Source organism: Bombina bombina, chromosome 6, assembly GCF_027579735.1.
Source record: "Bombina bombina isolate aBomBom1 chromosome 6, aBomBom1.pri, whole genome shotgun sequence".
Classification (NCBI taxonomy): Eukaryota; Metazoa; Chordata; class Amphibia; order Anura; family Bombinatoridae; genus Bombina; species Bombina bombina.
Window position 1 is genome coordinate 839,403,282 of NC_069504.1, and position 22,138 is coordinate 839,425,419.

A 22,138-nucleotide genomic window follows, 5' to 3' on the forward strand; every position below is an offset into this window, starting at 1 on the left:
CAGGATAGACCTACAGTAACCATCTTGAATGTTGGTATCCTAACATAACGATTCAATAATGATAGATCCATAACTGGTCTGAAGGAATTGACCTTCTTTGGTACAATGAAGAGATAAAATAAAACCCCAGCCCCTGTTCCAGAACTGGAACTGGCATAAATACTCCAGCCAACTCTAGATCTGAAACACATTTCAGAAATGCTGAGCCTTGCTGTGTCAATTGGGACACGGGAAAGAAAAGAATCTCTTAGCAGGAGGCCTTAACTTGAAGCCAATTCTGTACCTTCCTGAAACAATGTTTCTGAAACCAGAGATTAAGAACGGAATTGATCCAAATTTCTTTGAAGAAAACGTAATCTGCCCCATACCAGCTGAGCTGGAATAAGGGCCGCACCTTCATAGGTACTTAAGAGCTGGCTATAGGATTCTATAAGGCTTGGATATATTCCAAACTGGAAATAGTTTCCAAACTGATACCGCTCCTGAGGATGAAGGATCAGGCTTTTGTTCCTTGTTGTGAGGAAAGGAACGAAATGATTATTTACCCTGGAAAGAAAGGGAAAGCAAAGTTGACTTAGAAGACATGTCAGCATTCCAAGTTTAATCCATAAAGCTTTTCTAGCTAAAATAGCTAGAGACATATACCTGACATCAACTCTAATGATATCAAAAGATGGTATCACCAATAAAATTATTAGCATGTTATAGAATAATAATAATGCTATAAAATTATGATCTGTTACTTGTTGCGCTAAAGCATCTAACCAAAAAGTTGAAGCTGCAGCAACATCCGCTAAAAATATAGCAGGTCTAAGAAGATTACCTGAACATAAGTAAGCTTTTCTTAGAAAGGATTCAATTTTCCTATCTAAAGGATCCTTAAATGAAGTACTATCTGCCATAGGAATAGTAGTACATTAGCAGGAGTAGAGACAGCCCCATAACCTTAGGGATTTTTGTCCCAACAAACTCTAATCTGTCAGATGGCACAGGATATAATTTGCTTAAACGTCTAGAAGGAGTAAATAAATTACCCAAATTATTCCATTCCCTGGAAATTACTTCAGAAATAGCATCAGGGAGATAAAACACTTCTGGAATAACTACAGGAGATTTAAAAACCTTATTTAAACGTTTACATTTAGTATCAAGAGGACCAGTATCCTCTATTTCTAATGCAAATAACACTTCTTTAAGTAAAGAACGAATAAATTCCATCTTGAACAAATACAAAGATTTATCAGCATCAACCTCTGAGACAGAAACCTCTGAACCAGAAGAACCATTATCAGTATCAGAATGATGATGTTCATTTAAAAATTCATCTGAAAAAAAGAGAAGTTTTAAAAGACTTTTATGTATACTAGAAGGAGAAATAACAGACATAGCCTTCTTAATGGATTTAAAAAATAAAATCTCTTATGTTATCAGGAACACTCTGAAAATTAGATGTTGACGGACAGCAACAGGTAATGTAACAGTACTAAAGGAAATTTTATCTGCATTAATAAGTTTGACATGACATGCAATACAAATAACAGCTGGAGAAACAGATACCAAAAGTTTATAGCAGACTTAGCTTGGTAGCTCCAGCACTGTGCAGTGATTTTCCTGTAGTAACTTCTGACTCAGTTGCAACGTGGAACATCTTGCAATATGTAAAAGAAAAAAACAACATATAAAGCAAAATTGATCAAATTCCTTAAATGACAGTTTCAGGAATGGGAAAAAAATGCCAGTGAACAAGCTTCTAGCAACCAGAAGCAATAAATAATGAGACTTAAATAATGTGGAGACAAAAATGACGCCCATATTTTTTAGCGCCAAAAAAGACGCCCACATTATTTGGCGCCTAAATGCTTTTGGCGCCAAAAATGACGCCACATCCGGAACGCCGACATCTTTGACGCAAAATAACGTCAAAAAATGACGCAACTTCCGGCGACACGTATGACGCCGGAAACGGAAAATAATTTTTGCGCCAAAAAAGTCCGCGCCAAGAATGACGCAATAAAATGAAGCATTTTCAGCCCCCGCGAGCCTAACAGCCCACAGGGAAAAAAGTCAAATTTTTGAGGTAAGAAAAAATATGATAATTCAATGCATAATCCCAAATATGAAACTGACTGTCTGGAAATAAGGAAAGTTGAACATTCTGAGTCAAGGCAAATAAATGTTTGAATACATATATTTAGAACTTTATAAATAAAGTGCCCAACCATAGCTTAGAGTGTCACAGAAAATAAGACTTACTTACCCCAGGACACTCATCTACATGTTTGTAGAAAGCCAAACCAGTACTGAAACGAGAATCAGTAGAGGAAATGGTAAATATAAGAGTATATCGTCGATCTGAAAAGGGAGGTAAGAGATGAATCTCTACGACCGATAACAGAGAACCTTATGAAATAGACCCCGTAGAAGGAGATCACTGCATTCAATAGGCAATACTCTCTTCACATCCCTCTGACATTCACTGCACGCTGAGAGGAAAACCGGGCTCCAACTTGCTGCGGAGCGCATATCAACGTAGAATCTAGCACAAACTTACTTCACCACCTCCCTTGGAGGCAAAGTTTGTAAAACTGATTGATTTGTGGGTGTGGTGAGGGGTGTATTTATAGGCATTTTAAGGTTTGGGAAACTTTGCCCCTCCTGGTAGGAATGTATATCCCATACGTCACTAGCTCATGGACTCTTGTTAATTACATGAAAGAAATAAGCCCCGCCCCTTAAGGCCGATGCCGGAGTAGGCCCAAATACAACCGCATGGAGAAGCCAAGCTAAGTGGAAACACATATACACCCCAAAACACATCCCAGTAAGTCATACTGGTAATAAAAATTCTTATAAACGTTTTTCTTTTTGTGTCTCTCCCATAGTGTCATGCCCTCATAATGTCAACTAGTAAAAATAAATAAAGACAGGGAACTCCAGTAACACCCCTCTGTATAACAGGTCTACTGCTTACCCTATTCCCATACAGGGAAATAAATGCCAGCCAATTCTGATATATCAAGTCTCCTCAGAAATAAAAGGCTGCACATACCTTAATGCTGTTTGTAGCATGAAACCGGTCTCCACACTGAAGATGTCTCATATGTTACCTTCAGAAGTCTGGCAGGGACCAGCGTGGATCTTAGTTACAACTGCTAAGATCATCAACCTCAGGGCAGAAATCTTCTTCCATAACCCCCTGAGGAAAATAGTACACACAGGTACCATTTAAAATAAAAAACTTCTTGATTGAAGAAACTAAAATTAGCACCTCACTTTACCATGTCTTCCTAGTATAACAGAGGCAAAGAGAATGACTGGGGGTGGAGGAGAAGGGAGGAGCTATATATACAGCTCTGCTGTGGTGCTCTTTGCCACTTCCTGTTAGCAGGAGGATAATATCCTACAAGGATGAAATCCGTGGACTCGTCGTATCTTGTTGAAGAAAAGTAAACGCTTTTATTAAAAAAACGGCACCTTTATAATCCCAATGGCTGGAGCACTCACCACCTTCTAGACCCAGACTGTGAGAACGCTCTGCTCGCAGCAGGATAGAAGGAAATGAAAAAAGACTGCACCCAGTCACGTGGAGCGCAGGACAGGACTTCCCCTGTTATGAAAAAGGCGCTAAGCTACTATGAGCTGGGCAACACTCAAAACAAAAGTGAAACCTGTTTGTTCCAAGCCAAAAGCACATAGTCTATGAGCCCAAAAAACTCCTAAAATAAATAACCCCTATCTGTTCAAATAATCTCCCTGAAGGAGATATTAACCCTTGATCCTATTGAGGCATAAAGGAGCCACACTGTGACCCTGTAAATATAAACAGTCTTACCTCCAGGATCCATGCTGTGGAACAGTCACAGCCTCTAAAGTGTGACAGTCTTGCAGCGACGCTTCTGACATGGACTTGAGTGTGTAACAGCACTCGTCAACACTGATTGCTCAGAAGCTGTTAGGCGACAGTCTGGATGGGTTCGCAGAAAAACTTTCCCTGCATCTTCAGACTAACTTTAATCAATACTCTCACTAAGAGGTTGACATGATTACTTAAAACTACAGTCCTTTCTTGAAGTGAACATACCCATTACAGGACTATCCAAATCTTCTGACACTTCTCTGCCACCTCCTATAGTGACAAAAGGCTAAGGCCTCTAGTTATCAACGTGTCTACTTTACCTGCCTTCGCCGGTCCAATACGCCCGCCTAAGCTCGCCTACCATCGCCGCTGCGGACCTGAAAAATTTCGCCTAAGTTATCAAAAAATCTGTCAAAAAGCCGCGCACCAAGTACGGGGCGATGAGCAGCGGACTGTGAGAGTTATCACTCATCCGATCTCGCTGCTCTTTGGCTTTTTGACAGCTTTATTGACAAGCTGTCACTAAGCACCCACACTAAACTATACTGTTCTACCCCCTATACCGGCGCCCCCGGAGCCCCCCTCAACTAAAGTTATTAACCCCTAAACCGCCGCTCCTAGACCCCGCCACAACTCTATAAATGTATTAACCCCTAAACCACCACTCCCGGACCCCGCCGCCACCTACATTATACCTAGTAACCCCTATCCTGCCCCCCTATACCGCCGCCACTAATAATAAATTTATTAACCCCTATCCTGCGGATCCCGGACCTCGCCGCAACGAAATAGTTTAACCCCTAAACCACCGCTCCCGGACCCCGCCGCAACCTATCAAATTTATTAACCCCTAATCTGCCCCCCTACACCGTCGCCACCTATAATAAATTTATTAACCCCTATCCTGCCCCCCCTACACCGCCGCCACTGTAATAAATTTATTAACCCCTAAACCTAAGTCTAACACTAACCCTAACACCCCCCCCTAACTTAAATATTAATTAAATAAAGCTAAATAATATTTCTCTTATTAACTAAATTATTCCTATTTAAAACTAAATACTTACCTTTAAAATAAACCCTAATATGGCTACAATATAAATAATAATTATATTGTAGCTATCTAGGATTTATTTTTATTTTACATGCAAATTTCAATTTATTTTAACTAGGTACAATAGCTATTAAATAGTTATTAACTATTTAATAGCTACCTAGTTAAAATAAAGAGAAATTAACCTGTAAAATAAAAACTAGCCTAAGTAACAATTACACCTAACACTACACTATACTTTAATAAATTATTCCTATTTAAAAATAAATACTTACCTGTAAAATAAACCCTAAGATAGCTACAATGTAATTAATAATTACATTGTAGCTATTGTAGGATTTATATTTATTTTACAGGTAACTTTGTATTTATTTTAGCTAGTTAGAATAGTTATTAAATAGTTATTAACTATTTAATAACTACCTAGCTAAAAGAAATCCAAAATTACCTGTAAAATAAATCCTAACCTAAGTTACAATCAACCCTAACACTACACTAATTCAATCAGCCAATCAGATTCAAGTTCAATCGGATTGGCTGATCCAATCAGCCAATCAGATTGAGCTCGCATTCTATTGGCTGATCGGAACAGCCAATAGAATGCAAGCTCAATCTGATTGGATCAGAAAATCGGATTGATTGATTTTTCCTACCTTAATTCCGATTGGCTAATAGAATCCTATCAGCCAATCGTAATTGAAGGGACGCCATCTTGGATGACGTCCCTTAAAAGGAACCTTCATTCGTCGTTAGTCGCCGGGAAGAAGAGATGGCTCCGCGTCGGCTCGTCTGAAGATGGCTCCGCTCCGGATGGATGAAGATTGAAGATGCTGCTTGGATGAAGACTTCAATCGGATGGAAGACTTCTTCAGCGCCCCTTGGATGATGACTTCTGCCGCTCCGGATCTCCTCTTCGGTTCCATCGGTGGTCGGCTGGCTGAAGACGGCTAAAGGTAGGATGATCTTCAGGGGGGTAGTGTTAGGTTTATTTAAGGGGGGTTTGGGTTAGATTAGGGGTATGTGGGTGGTGGGGTTTAATGTTGGGGGGGTTGTATTTTTTTTTTACAGGCAAAAGAGCTGAATTCTTTGGTGCATGCCCCGCAAAAGGCCCTTTTAAGGGCTGGTAAGGTAATAGAGCTGGTAACCTTTTAATGTAGAATAGGGTAGGGAATTTTTTTATTTGGGTGGCTTTGTTATTTTATTAGGGGGCTTAGAGTAGGTGTAAGTAGCTTAGAATTGTTGTAATATTTTTGAAATGTTTGTAACTTAGCTTTTTTTATTTTTTGTACTTTAGTTAGTTTATTTAATTGAATTTAATTGTAGTTATTTGTAGCTAATTTAACTAATTTAATGATAGTGTAGTGTTAGGTTTAATTGTAACTTAGGTTAGGATTTATTTTACAGGTAATTTTGTATTTCTTTTAGCTAGGTAGTTATGAAATAGTTAATAACTATTTAACAACTATTCTAACTGGCTAAAATAAATACAAAGTTACCTGTAAAATAAATATAAATCCTACAATAGCTACAATGTAATTATTAATTACATTGTAGCTATCTTAGGGTTTATTTTACAGGTAAGTATTTATTTTTAAATAGGAATAATTTATTAAAGTAGGTGTAATTGTAACTTAGGTTAGTTTTTATTTTACAGGTTAATTTCTCTTTATTTTAACTAGGGGTTAACATATTTATTATAGTGGCGGTGGGCTCCGGGAGCGGCGGTTTAGGGGTTAATCAGTTTATTATAGTGGCGGTGGGCTCCGGGAGCGGCGGTTTAGGGGGTAATACATTTATTTAGTTGCGGCGGTGTAGGGGGGACAGATTAGGGGTGTTTAGACTCGGGGTACATGTTAGGGTGTTAAGTGTAGGCAGCTCCCATAGGAATCAATGGGATGTCTGGCAGTAGCGAACATGAACTTTTGCTATGGTCAGACTCCCATTGATTCCTATGGGATCCGCCGCCTCCAGGGCGGCGGTTTGAAAACCAGGTACGCTGGGCTGGAAAAGTGCCGAGCGTACCTGCTAGTTTTTTGATAACTAGCAAAAATTGGAAGGGAGCCCTTGAATTCCAGAAGATATCCCTGGGTTAAGTTACAGCCTAGAACTGGAGTGCCTGAGCTCCAGGCATCTGCCAGCATATGGAACCAGAGCATGATTGATGCTCCAGGTCCATATGAGGGCAGATGCCAGATCGTTACACACAGTGACATTGTCTGTCACTGTAACAATCATCTGCTGGTGCCGGCAGGAGGTGCAGGAGGGAATCCGGGAGGCGGGTGGGCGGCCCAGCAGTGGAGGAGGGAGGGAGAGAGTGGGAGGACCCTACACACAAAAAAGAAAAAAAGGGAGAGGGAGGGAAGGGGCGCTACGCTAAAATTGAGGGTCAGGGGCCCTAAAAAATTATCGTGGGAGGGGGGACCAATACCCTACAGAAATAAAATATATGCACATTTTATAGGTACTAGCAGACAGCTGCCAGTACCTAAAATGGCGGCACTAGTTAAGAGGTGGGGAGGGTTAGAGAGCCGTTTGGAAGGAATCTGGGAGGTTGGAGGGTAAAGGTAGGGGTTACCAGTGGGGGAAGAGGGAGGGAAGAGTCAGGTGGGAGGGTAATCTCTACACTAAAGCTAAAATTAACTTTACAAGCTACTTAATTAACCCCTTCACTGCTGGGAATAATAAAAGTGTGGTGTGCAGCTGCAATTTACAGCCTTCTAATTACCAAAAAGCAATGGCAAAGCTATATATGTCTGCTATATCTGGACAAAGTTGATCCCAGAGATCATTTTACAACCATTTGTGCCATGATTATGCTCCTTTGAATAAAAGCAGAAATCAAAAAAGTTCTGTATAGGCTTAAGTCAATTACCTTTTTTACCTTCTTTTAACTTCATCTATATTTTTATTAAATCATGCTACAGTAAATGTTAAATACCTGGCGTTGTAGTTTCCTTGGTTTTAAAGGACCAGTACATACAGTAGATTTGCATAATCAACAAATGCATGATAAAAGACAATGCAATAGCACTGTCTGAACTTCAAATGAGTAGATTTTTTGAGAAAAATGTCAGTTATGCCTTCTTTCACTCCCCCGTATCATGTGACAGCCATGAGCCAAATGACAAATGCATATACATATATCCTGTGAATTCTTGCACATGCTCAGTAGGAGCTGGTGACTCAAAATGTGTAAATATAAAAATACTGTGCACATTTTGTTAATGGAAGTAAAATTGGAAAGTTGTTTAAAATTGCACGCTCTATCTGAATAATGTAAGTTTAATTTTGACTTGAGTGTCCCTTTAAAAACAAGTGTAGTTAAACAGATTAAAAAAAAATAGATGTGATTCTAATCCATCAGGTTTTGTTGAAGGGACATGAAATTCAAGATTCAAATAAATTGCATTTTTTCTGAAAGGTGAATTTCTTAAAAATGGACACAGCACAATAAAATGTATTTCCTCTTAATGTGTTCCAAATTACTTGTTATGCCTACTGCAGAGTATTAAATATATGGAAATTGTTCCTTCATATTTATTTTTGTATTTTATTAACAGTTTTTGCTTATTAAACCATCACCTGTTATCCAAAACTTGCCCATAACAATGATACTTATGTCTGGGGAGGGGGTAAATAAGCACAACCAGCTATATCAGATACAAAATCTCTCTCTCCCTTCTACCCCCACTGGGAAATTAATTAGTGCCAATGTATCCTGTAGTGTTTACATATATTTTCTACAAAGAAAACATTTGTGACTCATATTTTCAGTATAGGTGATACAACAGGCAAAAACAGAATTTATGTTTACCTGATAAATTACTTTCTCCAACGGTGTGTCCGGTCCACGGCGTCATCCTTACTTGTGGGATATTCTCTTCCCCAACAGGAAATGGCAAAGAGCCCAGCAAAGCTGGTCACATGATCCCTCCTAGGCTCCGCCTACCCCAGTCATTCGACCGACGTTAAGGAGGAATATTTGCATAGGAGAAACCATATGGTACCGTGGTGACTGTAGTTAAAGAAAATAAATTATCAGACCTGATTAAAAAAACCAGGGCGGGCCGTGGACCGGACACACCGTTGGAGAAAGTAATTTATCAGGTAAACATAAATTCTGTTTTCTCCAACATAGGTGTGTCCGGTCCACGGCGTCATCCTTACTTGTGGGAACCAATACCAAAGCTTTAGGACACGGATGAAGGGAGGGAGCAAATCAGGTCACCTAAATGGAAGGCACCACGGTTTGCAAAACCTTTCTCCCAAAAATAGCCTCAGAAGAAGCAAAAGTATCAAACTTGTAAAATTTGGTAAAAGTGTGCAGTGAAGACCAAGTCGCTGCCCTACATATCTGATCAACAGAAGCCTCGTTCTTGGAGGCCCATGTGGAAGCCACAGCCCTAGTGGAATGAGCTGTGATTCTTTCGGGAGGCTGCCGTCCGGCAGTCTCGTAAGCCAATCTGATGATGCTTTTAATCCAAAAAGAGAGAGAGGTAGAAGTTGCTTTTTGACCTCTCCTTTTACCGGAATAAACAACAAACAAGGAAGATGTTTGTCTAAAATCCTTTGTAGCTTCTAAATAGAATTTTAGAGCGCGAACAACATCCAAATTGTGCAACAAACGTTCCTTCTTTGAAACTGGTTTCGGACACAGAGAAGGTACGATAATCTCCTGGTTAATGTTTTTGTTAGAAACAACTTTTGGAAGAAAACCAGGTTTAGTACGTAAAACCACCTTATCTGCATGGAACACCAGATAAGGAGGAGAACACTGCAGAGCAGATAATTCTGAAACTCTTCTAGCAGAAGAAATTGCAACTAAAAACAAAACTTTCCAAGATAATAACTTAATATCAACGGAATGTAAGGGTTCAAACGGAACCCCCTGAAGAACTGAAAGAACTAAATTGAGACTCCAAGGAGGAGTCAAAGGTTTGTAAACAGGCTTAATTCTAACCAGAGCCTGAACAAAGGCTTGAACATCTGGCACAGCTGCCAGCTTTTTGTGAAGTAACACAGACAAGGCAGAAATCTGTCCCTTCAGGGAACTTGCAGATAATCCTTTTTCCAATCCTTCTTGAAGGAAGGATAGAATCTTAGGAATCTTAACCTTGTCCCAAGGGAATCCTTTAGATTCACACCAACAGATATATTTTTTCCAAATTTTGTGGTAAATCTTTCTAGTTACAGGCTTTCTGGCCTGAACAAGAGTATCGATAACAGAATCTGAGAACCCTCGCTTCGATAAGATCAAGCGTTCAATCTCCAAGCAGTCAGCTGGAGTGAAACCAGGTTCGGATGTTCGAACGGACCCTGAACAAGAAGGTCTCGTCTCAAAGGTAGCTTCCAAGGTGGAGCCGATGACATATTCACCAGATCTGCATACCAAGTCCTGCGTGGCCACGCAGGAGCTATCAAGATCACCGACGCCCTCTCCTGATTGATCCTGGCTACCAGCCTGGGGATGAGAGGAAACGGCGGGAACACATAAGCTAGTTTGAAGGTCCAAGGTGCTACTAGTGCATCCACTAGAGCCGCCTTGGGATCCCTGGATCTGGACCCGTAGCAAGGAACTTTGAAGTTCTGACGAGAGGCCATCAGATCCATGTCTGGAATGCCCCACAGCTGAGTGACTTGGGCAAAGATTTCCGGATGGAGTTCCCACTCCCCCGGATGCAAAGTCTGACGACTCAGAAAATCCGCTTCCCAATTTTCCACTCCTGGGATGTGGATAGCGGACAAGTGGCAGGAGTGAGACTCCGCCCATAGAATGATTTTGGTCACTTCTTCCATCGCTAGGGAACTCCTTGTTCCCCCCTGATGGTTGATGTACGCAACAGTTGTCATGTTGTCTGATTGAAACCGTATGAACTTGGCCCTCGCTAGCTGAGGCCAAGCCTTGAGAGCATTGAATATCGCTCTCAGTTCCAGAATATTTATCGGTAGAAGAGATTCTTCCCGAGACCAAAGACCCTGAGCTTTCAGGGATCCCCAGACCGCGCCCCAGCCCATCAGACTGGCGTCGGTCGTGACAATGACCCACTCTGGTCTGCGTGCCGATATTATTATATCAAAATACCCAAATAAAATGATTCCTCAAGGCTAAATATGTGTTAATAATGAATCGATTTAGCCCAGAAAAAGTCTACAGTCTTAATAAGCCCTTGTGAAGCCCTTATTTACGATCGTAATAAACATGGCTTACCGGATCCCATAGGGAAAATGACAGCTTCCAGCATTACATCGTCTTGTTAGAATGTGTCATACCTCAAGCAGCAAGAGACTGCTCATTGTTCCCCCAACTGAAGTTAATTGCTCTCAACAGTCCTGTGTGGAACAGCCATGGATTTTAGTGACGGTTGCTAAAATCATTTTCCTCATACAAACAGAAATCTTCATCTCTTTTCTGTTTCTGAGTAAATAGTACATACCAGCACTATTTCAAAATAACAAACTCTTGATTGAATAATAAAAACTACAGTTAAACACTAAAAAACTCTAAGCCATCTCCGTGGAGATGTTGCCTGTACAACGGCAAAGAGAATGACTGGGGTAGGCGGAGCCTAGGAGGGATCATGTGACCAGCTTTGCTGGGCTCTTTGCCATTTCCTGTTGGGGAAGAGAATATCCCACAAGTAAGGATGACGCCGTGGACCGGACACACCTATGTTGGAGAAAGTAGCTATTTCAAATAACAAAATAAAAGTGCAGGAGCTGTTTGCAAACAAATACACTTCAGCAGGTTAAAAGTGCCACTGGGAATACATTAAAAAGGGAGAAAACTTTAAAGTACAATGTCAATTTAATGTATATTAAAACAAAAAACTACACATTGATTACTTGTAAAAAGGTTGAATTTATTATAAGTTTTTTGGAAGTTATATATTGAAAGGGACATATGATGTACACAATGTGATTTCATGAAGACAGATCAATTTCAATGATGGTCAAAAGTTAATCTTCTCCTCCACAAAGTTTTAGAAGCACCTTCCTGTAATCTCCCGAACAGTCTCCCTGCAAAGAAAATACAAATGTTAAAACAAATATGGATAGCATTAAGGGCCATGAAACCCAATTTTATTCTTTCAGGATTCAGATGGAACAGTGAGTGGTTCCCAAACATTTTTAGGTCACTGCCCTCTTGGTTATATAAACTCACCATTGGTGGCCCTGTAATGTACCCTATAAAAATAATATTCAGACCAGCAGTGCACAAGCCTAATAAAGATAATGACAATACAATATAAAGGATTGATACAAGCTATTTAAAGTCTATAGTGACTGTGCAAGAGTCTTCTAAACCCTGGTTTCTCAACAGCCGGGCCGTGGCCCAGTACCGGGCCGTGATAGCCCTGCTGGTGGGCCCTGACCTGTCATGCCCCCACTGCACACCAGGGGCAGACTGTGACCAATCAAGGCCCCAGGAAAACTGTCTCACACTGACCCAAATGTATTCAATGCTATGCAAATAAACATGGTAGCCTCCCTGCCCTGCCCCCAAAATGCCCCTCAACCTCCAGTGCCAGGACTCCCAACATTAAGGGCCAGAGAAAGGGCCTCCAACCTTCAGGGCCAGACCCCACACTCCATGGCCCTCACAGCAACAGACCCCCGGCAGGACCCCCCACACTCCAGGGCCCCCACTAAACCCCCATTAACTGCTTAGTTACTGATAGGGCAACTGAAAACACCAGCTTAAAGGGACACTGAACCCAATTTTTTTCTTTTGTGATTCAGAGAGCACGACATTTTAAGTAACTTTCTAATTTACTCCTATTATCAAATGTTCTTCATTCTCTTGGTATCTTTATTTAAAAATCAAGAATGTAAGTTTAAATTCCGGCCCATTTTTGGTGAACAACCTGGGTTGTTCTTGCCGATTGGTGGATAAATTCACCCACCAATAAACAAGTGCTGTCCAGGGTCCTAAACCAAAAAATAGCTTAGATGCCTTTTTGAAATAAAGATAGCAAGAGAACAAAGAAAAATTGATAATTGGAGTAAATTAGAAAGTTGCTTAAAATTGCATGTTCTATCTGAATCACAAAAGAAAAAAATTGGGTTCAGTGTCCCTTTAAGGAACACACTAGGATCCGTGGAGATGCCATTTGAGGGCCTCCTACTTGCTGGTCCCTCGGCCCAGGTCCTATTTGCCTGACTGATCTCAACAGTTGGCAATCTGGAGTTGATTTCTTAGCTTGGTGTGTAGTTTAACTACTGCACGATAAATCAACTTCTAGAAAGTGTATTCTACTTACCAAAGTGTTATGTAGTGACCAGATTATTTCTGATAACAGACTTAAAGGGACAGTATACACCAATTTTCATATAACTGCATGTAATAGACACTACTATAAAGAATAATATGCACAGATACGGATATAAAATCCAGTATAAAACCGTTTAAAAAGGTTACTGGAACACCCACTGCAAGTGGGAAATATCAGACCCTCCCCCCTCTCTTTGCATATGAAAAAAACCTTTACACAAACAGAAGCAAGCTGGAGTAGGTATACGTCGGTATTCTAAAACTTTGGGGCTTGATTAGGAGTCTGAAAATCAGAGCAATGTTATTTAAAAATAAGCAAAACTATCAATTTTAAAAAAAAACACACAACAACTTTATGGGCTATACAAAAATAGATCTACAAAACATTTATGCAAAGAAAAAAATGAGTGTTTAATGTCCCTTTAAAAACCTTTGATGGTTGCCTAATGTACAAAGCTACTTTGCTGTGTTTCCTGCTACTACACCATAATTCTAAACTGTGCAGTTAATGTACAGCGCTGGCAAAGCAAATAATGCAAACCTACAGTACAAGTGGTTGCAATTTATCTTAGTAAAAGAAAGTGTAAGTTGCTGATAAACCTGAGCTATCAAATCCGAAAAAGCGTATTGTTTTGTTTTTCGCATCTAGGATAAAGCAGAACAAATTACGATAATTATACCTGTATGGGCTCACTAGCTTCCTCTTCCACTCTTTAACTACCAGCGCCCCCTATGGTAATCCCAATACCCCCCTTCCACCTAATATGCTTATTAGTGCCCCAATCAGTAATCCAAACCAGCCACCTTTTATCAAAATTACTTAAAGGGTTAGTCAACACCAGAATTTTTGTTGTTTTAAAAAAAAAAAAAAAAAAAAAAAAAAAGATAATCCCTTAATTACCAATTCCCCAGTTTTGCATAACCAACAGTTATAATTATACACATTTTACCTCTGTAATTACCTTTTTATCTAAGCCTCAGCAGACTGCCCCCTTATTTAAGTTCTTTTGACAGACTTGCATTTTAGCCAATCAGAGCTGTCTCCATGGTAAATTTACGTGCATGAGCTCAAGGTTATCTATATGAAACACGTGAACTAATGCCCTCTAGTGGTGAAAAACTATCAAAATGCATTTAGATTAGAGGCGGCCTTCAAGGTCTAAGAAATTAGCATATGAACCTCCTAGGTTTAGCTTTCAACTAAGAATACCAAGAGAACAAAGCAAAATTGGTGATAAAAGTAAATTGGAAAGTTGTTTAAAATTACGTGCCCTATTTGAAACATGAAAGTTTTTTTTGGACTTGACTGTCCCTTTAAAGGGACATGATACCAAAATGTTGAAGCACTTGAAAGTGATGCTACTTATCAGTAAAAAGCAGACTAGAAAATATCACATGGACATCGCTGTGTAAAATAGGAAGATATTTTACCTAACATTTTTTTTTTCAGTAGTCACATCCCAATGTAGAGACTTTAAGCATCCAATCAGGATGCTAGTCCCGGGACTTGCAAAAGGGAGATTGCATCCAGCATGTGCAGGCAGCATCCCTTTATTTCCCACCTCAGTTTTTTGAAGTTTACAATTAATTCTCGTGAGATTTAAGTAAAATCCCATAAGATTGCAGTAAAGCAAAGTGTGAACTCAGCACTGATGATGCTGATTAGCTGTTTTTCCTCCCCAACATGAAGATGACAGAAAAAAAGAGTAACTGGAGATATTTTGTATATAGTGATGTTCATGTGATATTTTCTAGTCAGCTTAGCATATATGTATTTTGTCCCTTTAATTTTTTTGGTGTCCTTTGTTGAAGGAGCAGCAATGCTCTACTGGGAGCTGGCTGAGCACATTGGGTGAGAAAACAATTCAGCAGCTAGCTCCTAGCATTGCATTGCTGGTCCTGAGCCTACCTAGGTATGCATTTAACAAAGGATACCAAGAAAAAGAAGCACATTTGATAATATAACTAAATTGGAAAGTTGTTTAAAAACAGAATTTATGTTTACCTGATAAATTACTTTCTCCAACGGTGTGTCCGGTCCACGGCGTCATCCTTACTTGTGGGATATTCTCTTCCCCAACAGGAAATGGCAAAGAGCCCAGCAAAGCTGGTCACATGATCCCTCCTAGGCTCCGCCTACCCTAGTCATTCGACCGACGTTAAGGAGGAATATTTGCATAGGAGAAACCATATGATACCGTGGTGACTGTAGTTAAAGAAAATAAATTATCAGACCTGATTAAAAAACCAGGGCGGGCCGTGGACCGGACACACCGTTGGAGAAAGTAATTTATCAGGTAAACATAAATTCTGTTTTCTCCAACATAGGTGTGTCCGGTCCACGGCGTCATCCTTACTTGTGGGAACCAATACCAAAGCTTTAGGACACGGATGATGGGAGGGAGCAAAACAGGTCACCTAGATGGAAGGCACCACGGCTTGCAAAACCTTTCTCCCAAAAATAGCCTCAGAAGAAGCAAAAGTATCAAACTTGTAAAATTTGGTAAAAGTGTGCAGTGAAGACCAAGTCGCTGCCCTACATATCTGATCAACAGAAGCCTCGTTCTTGGAGGCCCATGTGGAAGCCACAGCCCTAGTGGAATGAGCTGTGATTCTTTCGGGAGGCTGCCGTCCGGCAGTCTCGTAAGCCAATCTGATGATGCTTTTAATCCAAAAAGAGAGAGAGGTAGAAGTTGCTTTTTGACCTCTCCTTTTACCGGAATAAACAACAAACAAGGAAGATGTTTGTCTAAAATCCTTTGTAGCATCTAAATAGAATTTTAGAGCGCGAACAACATCCAAATTGTGCAACAAACGTTCCTTCTTCGAAACTGGTTTCGGACACAGAGAAGGTACGATAATCTCCTGGTTAATGTTTTTGTTAGAAACAACTTTTGGAAGAAAACCAGGTTTAGTACGTAAAACCACCTTATCTGCATGGAACACCAGATAAGGAGGAGAACACTGCAGAGCAGATAATTCTGAAACTCTTCTAGCAGAAGAAATTGCAACCAAAAACAAAACTTTCCAAGATAATAACTTAATATCAACGGAATGTAAGGGTTCAAACGGAACCCCCTGAAGAACTGAAAGAACTAAGTTGAGACTCCAAGGAGGAGTCAAAGGTTTGTAAACAGGCTTGATTCTAACCAGAGCCTGAACAAAGGCTTGAACATCTGGCACAGCTGCCAGCTTTTTGTGAAGTAACACAGACAAGGCAGAAATCTGTCCCTTCAGGGAACTTGCAGATAATCCTTTTTCCAATCCTTCTTGAAGGAAGGATAGAATCTTAGGAATCTTAACCTTGTCCCAAGGGAATCCTTTAGATTCACACCAACAGATATATTTTTTCCAAATTTTGTGGTAAATCTTTCTAGTTACAGGCTTTCTGGCCTGAACAAGAGTATCGATAACAGAATCTGAGAACCCTCGCTTCGATAAGATCAAGCGTTCAATCTCCAAGCAGTCAGCTGGAGTGAGACCAGATTCGGATGTTCGAACGGACCTTGAACAAGAAGGTCTCGTCTCAAAGGTAGCTTCCATGGTGGAGCCGATGACATATTCACCAGATCTGCATACCAAGTCCTGCGTGGCCACGCAGGAGCTATCAAGATCACCGACGCCCTTTCCTGATTGATCCTGGCTACCAGCCTGGGGATGAGAGGAAACGGCGGGAATACATAAGCTAGTTTGAAGGTCCAAGGTGCTACTAGTGCATCCACTAGAGCCGCCTTGGGATCCCTGGATCTGGACCCGTAGCAAGGAACTTTGAAGTTCTGACGAGAGGCCATCAGATCCATGTCTGGAATGCCCCACAGTTGAGTGACTTGGGCAAAGATTTCCGGATGGAGTTCCCACTCCCCCGGATGCAATGTCTGACGACTCAGAAAATCCGCTTCCCAATTTTCCACTCCTGGGATGTGGATAGCAGACAGGTGGCAGGAGTGAGACTCCGCCCATAGAATGATTTTGGTCACTTCTTCCATCGCCAGGGAACTCCTTGTTCCCCCCTGATGGTTGATGTACGCAACAGTTGTCATGTTGTCTGATTGAAACCGTATGAACTTGGCCCTCGCTAGCTGAGGCCAAGCCTTGAGAGCATTGAATATCGCTCTCAGTTCCAGAATATTTATCGGTAGAAGAGATTCTTCCCGAGACCAAAGACCCTGAGCTTTCAGGGATCCCCAGACCGCGCCCCAGCCCATCAGACTGGCGTCGGTCGTGACAATGACCCACTCTGGTCTGCGGAAGGTCATCCCTTGTGACAGGTTGTCCAGGGACAGCCACCAACGGAGTGAGTCTCTGGTCCTCTGATTTACTTGTATCCTCGGAGACAAGTTTGTATAGTCCCCATTCCACTGACCGAGCATGCACAGTTGTAATGGTCTTAGATGAATGCGCGCAAAAGGAACTATGTCCATTGCCGCTACCATCAAACCTATCACTTCCATGCACTGCGCTATGGAAGGAAGAGGAACGGAATGAAGTATCCGACAAGAGTCTAGAAGTTTTGTTTTTCTGGCCTCTGTCAGAAAAATCCTCATTTCTAAGGAGTCTATTATTGTCCCCAAGAAGGGAACCCTTGTTGACGGAGATAGAGAACTCTTTTCCACGTTCACTTTCCATCCGTGAGATCTGAGAAAGGCCAGGACAATGTCCGTGTGAGCCTTTGCTTGAGGAAGGGACGACGCTTGAATCAGAATGTCGTCCAAGTAAGGTACTACGGCAATGCCCCTTGGTCTTAGCACAGCTAGAAGGGACCCTAGTACCTTTGTGAAAATCCTTGGAGCAGTGGCTAATCCGAAAGGAAGCGCCACGAACTGGTAATGCTTGTCCAGGAATGCGAACCTTAGGAACCGATGATGTTCCTTGTGGATAGGAATATGTAGATACGCATCCTTTAAATCCACCGTGGTCATGAATTGACCTTCCTGGATGGAAGGAAGAATTGTTCGAATGGTTTCCATTTTGAACGATGGAACCTTGAGAAACTTGTTTAAGATCTTGAGATCTAAGATTGGTCTGAACGTTCCCTCTTTTTTGGGAACTATGAACAGATTGGAGTAGAACCCCATCCCTTGTTCTCCTAATGGAACAGGATGAATCACTCCCATTTTTAACAGGTCTTCTACACAACGTAAGAATGCCTGTCTTTTTATGTGGTCTGAAGACAACTGAGACCTGTGGAACCTCCCCCTTGGGGGAAGCCCCTTGAATTCCAGAAGATAACCTTGGGAGACTATTTCTAGCGCCCAAGGATCCAGAACATCTCTTGCCCAAGCCCGAGCGAAGAGAGAGAGTCTGCCCCCCACCAGATCCGGTCCCGGATCGGGGGCCAACATTTCATGCTGTCTTGGTAGCAGTGGCAGGTTTCTTGGCCTGCTTTCCCTTGTTCCAGCCTTGCATTGGTCTCCAAGCTGGCTTGGCTTGAGAAGTATTACCCTCTTGCTTAGAGGACGTAGCACTTTGGGCTGGTCCGTTTCTACGAAAGGGACGAAAATTCGTTTTATTTTTGGCCTTGAAAGGCCGATCCTGAGGAAGGGCATGGCCCTTACCCCCAGTGATATCAGAGATAATCTCTTTCAAGTCAGGGCCAAACAGCGTTTTCCCCTTGAAAGGAATGTTAAGTAGCTTGTTCTTGGAAGACGCATCAGCTGACCAAGATTTCAACCAAAGCGCTCTGCGCGCCACAATAGCAAACCCAGAATTCTTAGCCGCTAACCTAGCCAATTGCAAAGTGGCGTCTAGGGTGAAAGAATTAGCCAATTTGAGAGCATTGATTCTGTCCATAATCTCCTCATAAGGAGGAGAATCACTATCGACCGCCTTTACCAGCTCATCGAACCAGAAACACGCGGCTGTAGCGACAGGGACAATGCATGAAATTGGTTGTAGAAGGTAACCCTGCTGAACAAACATCTTTTTAAGTAAACCTTCTAATTTTTTATCCATAGGATCTTTGAAAGCACAACTATCTTCTATGGGTATAGTGGTGCGTTTGTTTAAAGTGGAAACCGCTCCCTCGACCTTGGGGACTGTCTGCCATAAGTCCTTTCTGGGGTCGACCATAGGAAACAATTTTTTAAATATGGGGGGAGGGACGAAAGGAATACCGGGCCTTTCCCATTCTTTATTTACAATGTCCGCCACCCGCTTGGGTATAGGAAAAGCTTCTGGGAGCCCCGGGACCTCTAGGAACTTGTCCATTTTACATAGTTTCTCTGGGATGACCAACTTGTCACAATCATCCAGAGTGGATAATACCTCCTTAAGCAGAATGCGGAGATGTTCCAACTTAAATTTAAACGTAATCACATCAGGTTCAGCTTGTTGAGAAATGTTCCCTGAATCAGTAATTTCTCCCTCAGACAAAACCTCCCTGGCCCCATCAGACTGGTTTAGGGGCCCTTCAGAACCATTATTATCAGCGTCGTCATGCTCTTCAGTATCTAAAACAGAGCAGTCGCGCTTACGCTGATAAGTGTGCATTTTGGCTAAAATGTTTTTGACAGAATTATCCATTACAGCCGTTAATTGTTGCATAGTAAGGAGTATTGGCGCGCTAGATGTACTAGGGGCCTCCTGAGTGGGCAAGACTCGTGTAGACGAAGGAGGGAATGATGCAGTACCATGCTTACTCCCCTCACTTGAGGAATCATCTTGGGCATCATTGTCATTGTCACATAAATCACATTTATTTAAATGAGAAGGAACTCTGGCTTCCCCACATTCAGAACACAGTCTATCTGGTAGTTCAGACATGTTAAACAGGCTTAAACTTGATAACAAAGTACAAAAAACGTTTTAAAATAAAACCGTTACTGTCACTTTAAATTTTAAACTGAACACACTTTATTACTGCAATTGCGAAAAAATATGAAGGAATTGTTCAAAATTCACCACAGTGTCTTAAAGCCTTAAAAGTATTGCACACCAAATTTGGAAGCTTTAACCCTTAAAATAACGGAACCGGAGCCGTTTTTAACTTTAACCCCTTTACAGTCCCTGGTATCTGCTTTGCTGAGACCCAACCAAGCCCAAAGGGGAATACGATACCAAATGACGCCTTCAGAAAGTCTTTTCTATGTATCAGAGCTCCTCACACATGCGACTGCATGTCATGCCTCTCAAAAACAAGTGCGCAACACCGGCGCGAAAATGAGGCTCTGCCTATGATTTGGGAAAGCCCCTAAAGAGAAAGGTGTCTAAAAAAGTGCCTGCCGATATAATCTTATCAAAATACCCAGATTAAACGATTCCTCAAGGCTAAATATGTGTTAATAATGAATCGATTTAGCCCAGAAAAAGTCTACAGTCTTAATAAGCCCTTGTGAAGCCCTTATTTACAATCTTAATAAACATGGCTTACCGGATCCCATAGGGAAAATGACAGCTTCCAGCATTACATCGTCTTGTTAGAATGTGTCATACCTCAAGCAGCAAGAGACTGCTCACTGTTCCCCCAACTGAAGTTAATTCCTCTCAACAGTCCTGTGTGGAACAGCCATGGATTTTAGTAACGGTTGCTAAAATCATTTTCCTCATACAAACAGAAATCTTCATCTCTTTTCTGTTTCTGAGTAAATAGTACATACCAGCACTATTTTAAAATAACAAACTCTTGATTGAATAATAAAAACTACAGTTAAACACTAAAAAACTCTAAGCCATCTCCGTGGAGATGTTGCCTGTACAACGGCAAAGAGAATGACTGGGGTAGGCGGAGCCTAGGAGGGATCATGTGACCAGCTTTGCTGGGCTCTTTGCCATTTCCTGTTGGGGAAGAGAATATCCCACAAGTAAGGATGACGCCGTGGACCGGACACACCTATGTTGGAGAAATTATACACTATGAAAGGTCAAATGATATGTAATTCTCGCTCCCATAATTACAACTGCAGATATTTGACAACAATGAGCATGAAGCGAGGATGAATCTTACCTTGATGAAGGAATGCAGTGATTTTCCGTACAGTTTCTTGAACTCTGAGCGGATTTCCAGCAGGTCAATCTCACAGCGAGAAACCATAACTCTGATCAAAGTGTTGTCATCCGTACCCAAGCCCTGTTAAATAAATGATGAAAAAGGTATCAGGTGCCTGCTGGAATAAACCTTCAAATACATCAGTCTGCAACATTGTCAGTTATAGCAGCCATCTTTCTATATTTAAGAACATTGGATTACTCCCTTAAAAAAAACTAAAGAAAATTTGTAATCCATGAGAATATATAAACATACAAATCATATATATATATATATAGAAAATAAATCTACAATGAGAAATGTGTCTTATTAGTGCACTGTTTTTTGTATATAACCATGCAAAGGGCTTAAACATATAGGGCTATTGTACAAGTAGAGCGCAGTCTAAAGCCAAGGGTGCGTTATCTTGCGCTCAGTCTCCTGTGGAAGAATAATGCAAAATCTGGAATTACAAGTAAACGTTTTTTTAAGCGCGCTCTATACTTTTAATGGATATTGTAAGGAGCACTATTAGCATGCTCACTGCACTCATATTACAAGTAGCGAGTTAAGTGTGGCACTCAAGCAAAATGTAATGCTTTTTCAGACCTGCAGTTTATTACTAGTATAGCACAGAAATAAGTGAAAAGCTGCACTATCAACTTTTACTGCGCGCCCCAATAGAACTGTTATTTGAGAGATTTACAGCACACACACCCTCTGACATGATGAACTTAGAGCACACCATACGATTCCTTAAAGGGACACTAAACCCAAACTTTTTCTTTCAGGATTCAAATAGAGCATGAAATTTTAAGCAACTTTCTATGTTACTACTATTATCAAATTTTCTTCGTTCTCTTGCTATCTTTATTTTAAAAGCAGAAATGAAAATCTTAGCAGCCAGCCCATTTTAGGTTCAGCACCATGGATAGCGCTTGCTTATTAAAGGCTTACGTTTACCCACAAATAAGCAAGCATAACCCAGGTTCT

General features: G+C 41.1%; 1 protein-coding gene across 1 annotated transcript in view; it reads right to left on the reverse strand.

Moving 5' to 3' along the window:
- Nucleotides 1-11,749: 11,749 nt before the first annotated feature.
- The window catches only part of ANXA4 (annexin A4), a 158,031-nt gene continuing 147,642 nt past the window's right edge, over nt 11,750-22,138 (reverse strand). Inside the window, exons 12-13 of the mRNA XM_053718226.1 lie at nt 21,125-21,247; nt 11,750-11,927 (exon numbers count right to left, since the gene is read on the reverse strand). Coding sequence (XP_053574201.1) covers nt 11,868-11,927; nt 21,125-21,247 — 183 coding nt within the window. The 3' untranslated portion in view covers nt 11,750-11,867. The remainder of the gene's footprint in view (nt 11,928-21,124; nt 21,248-22,138) is intronic.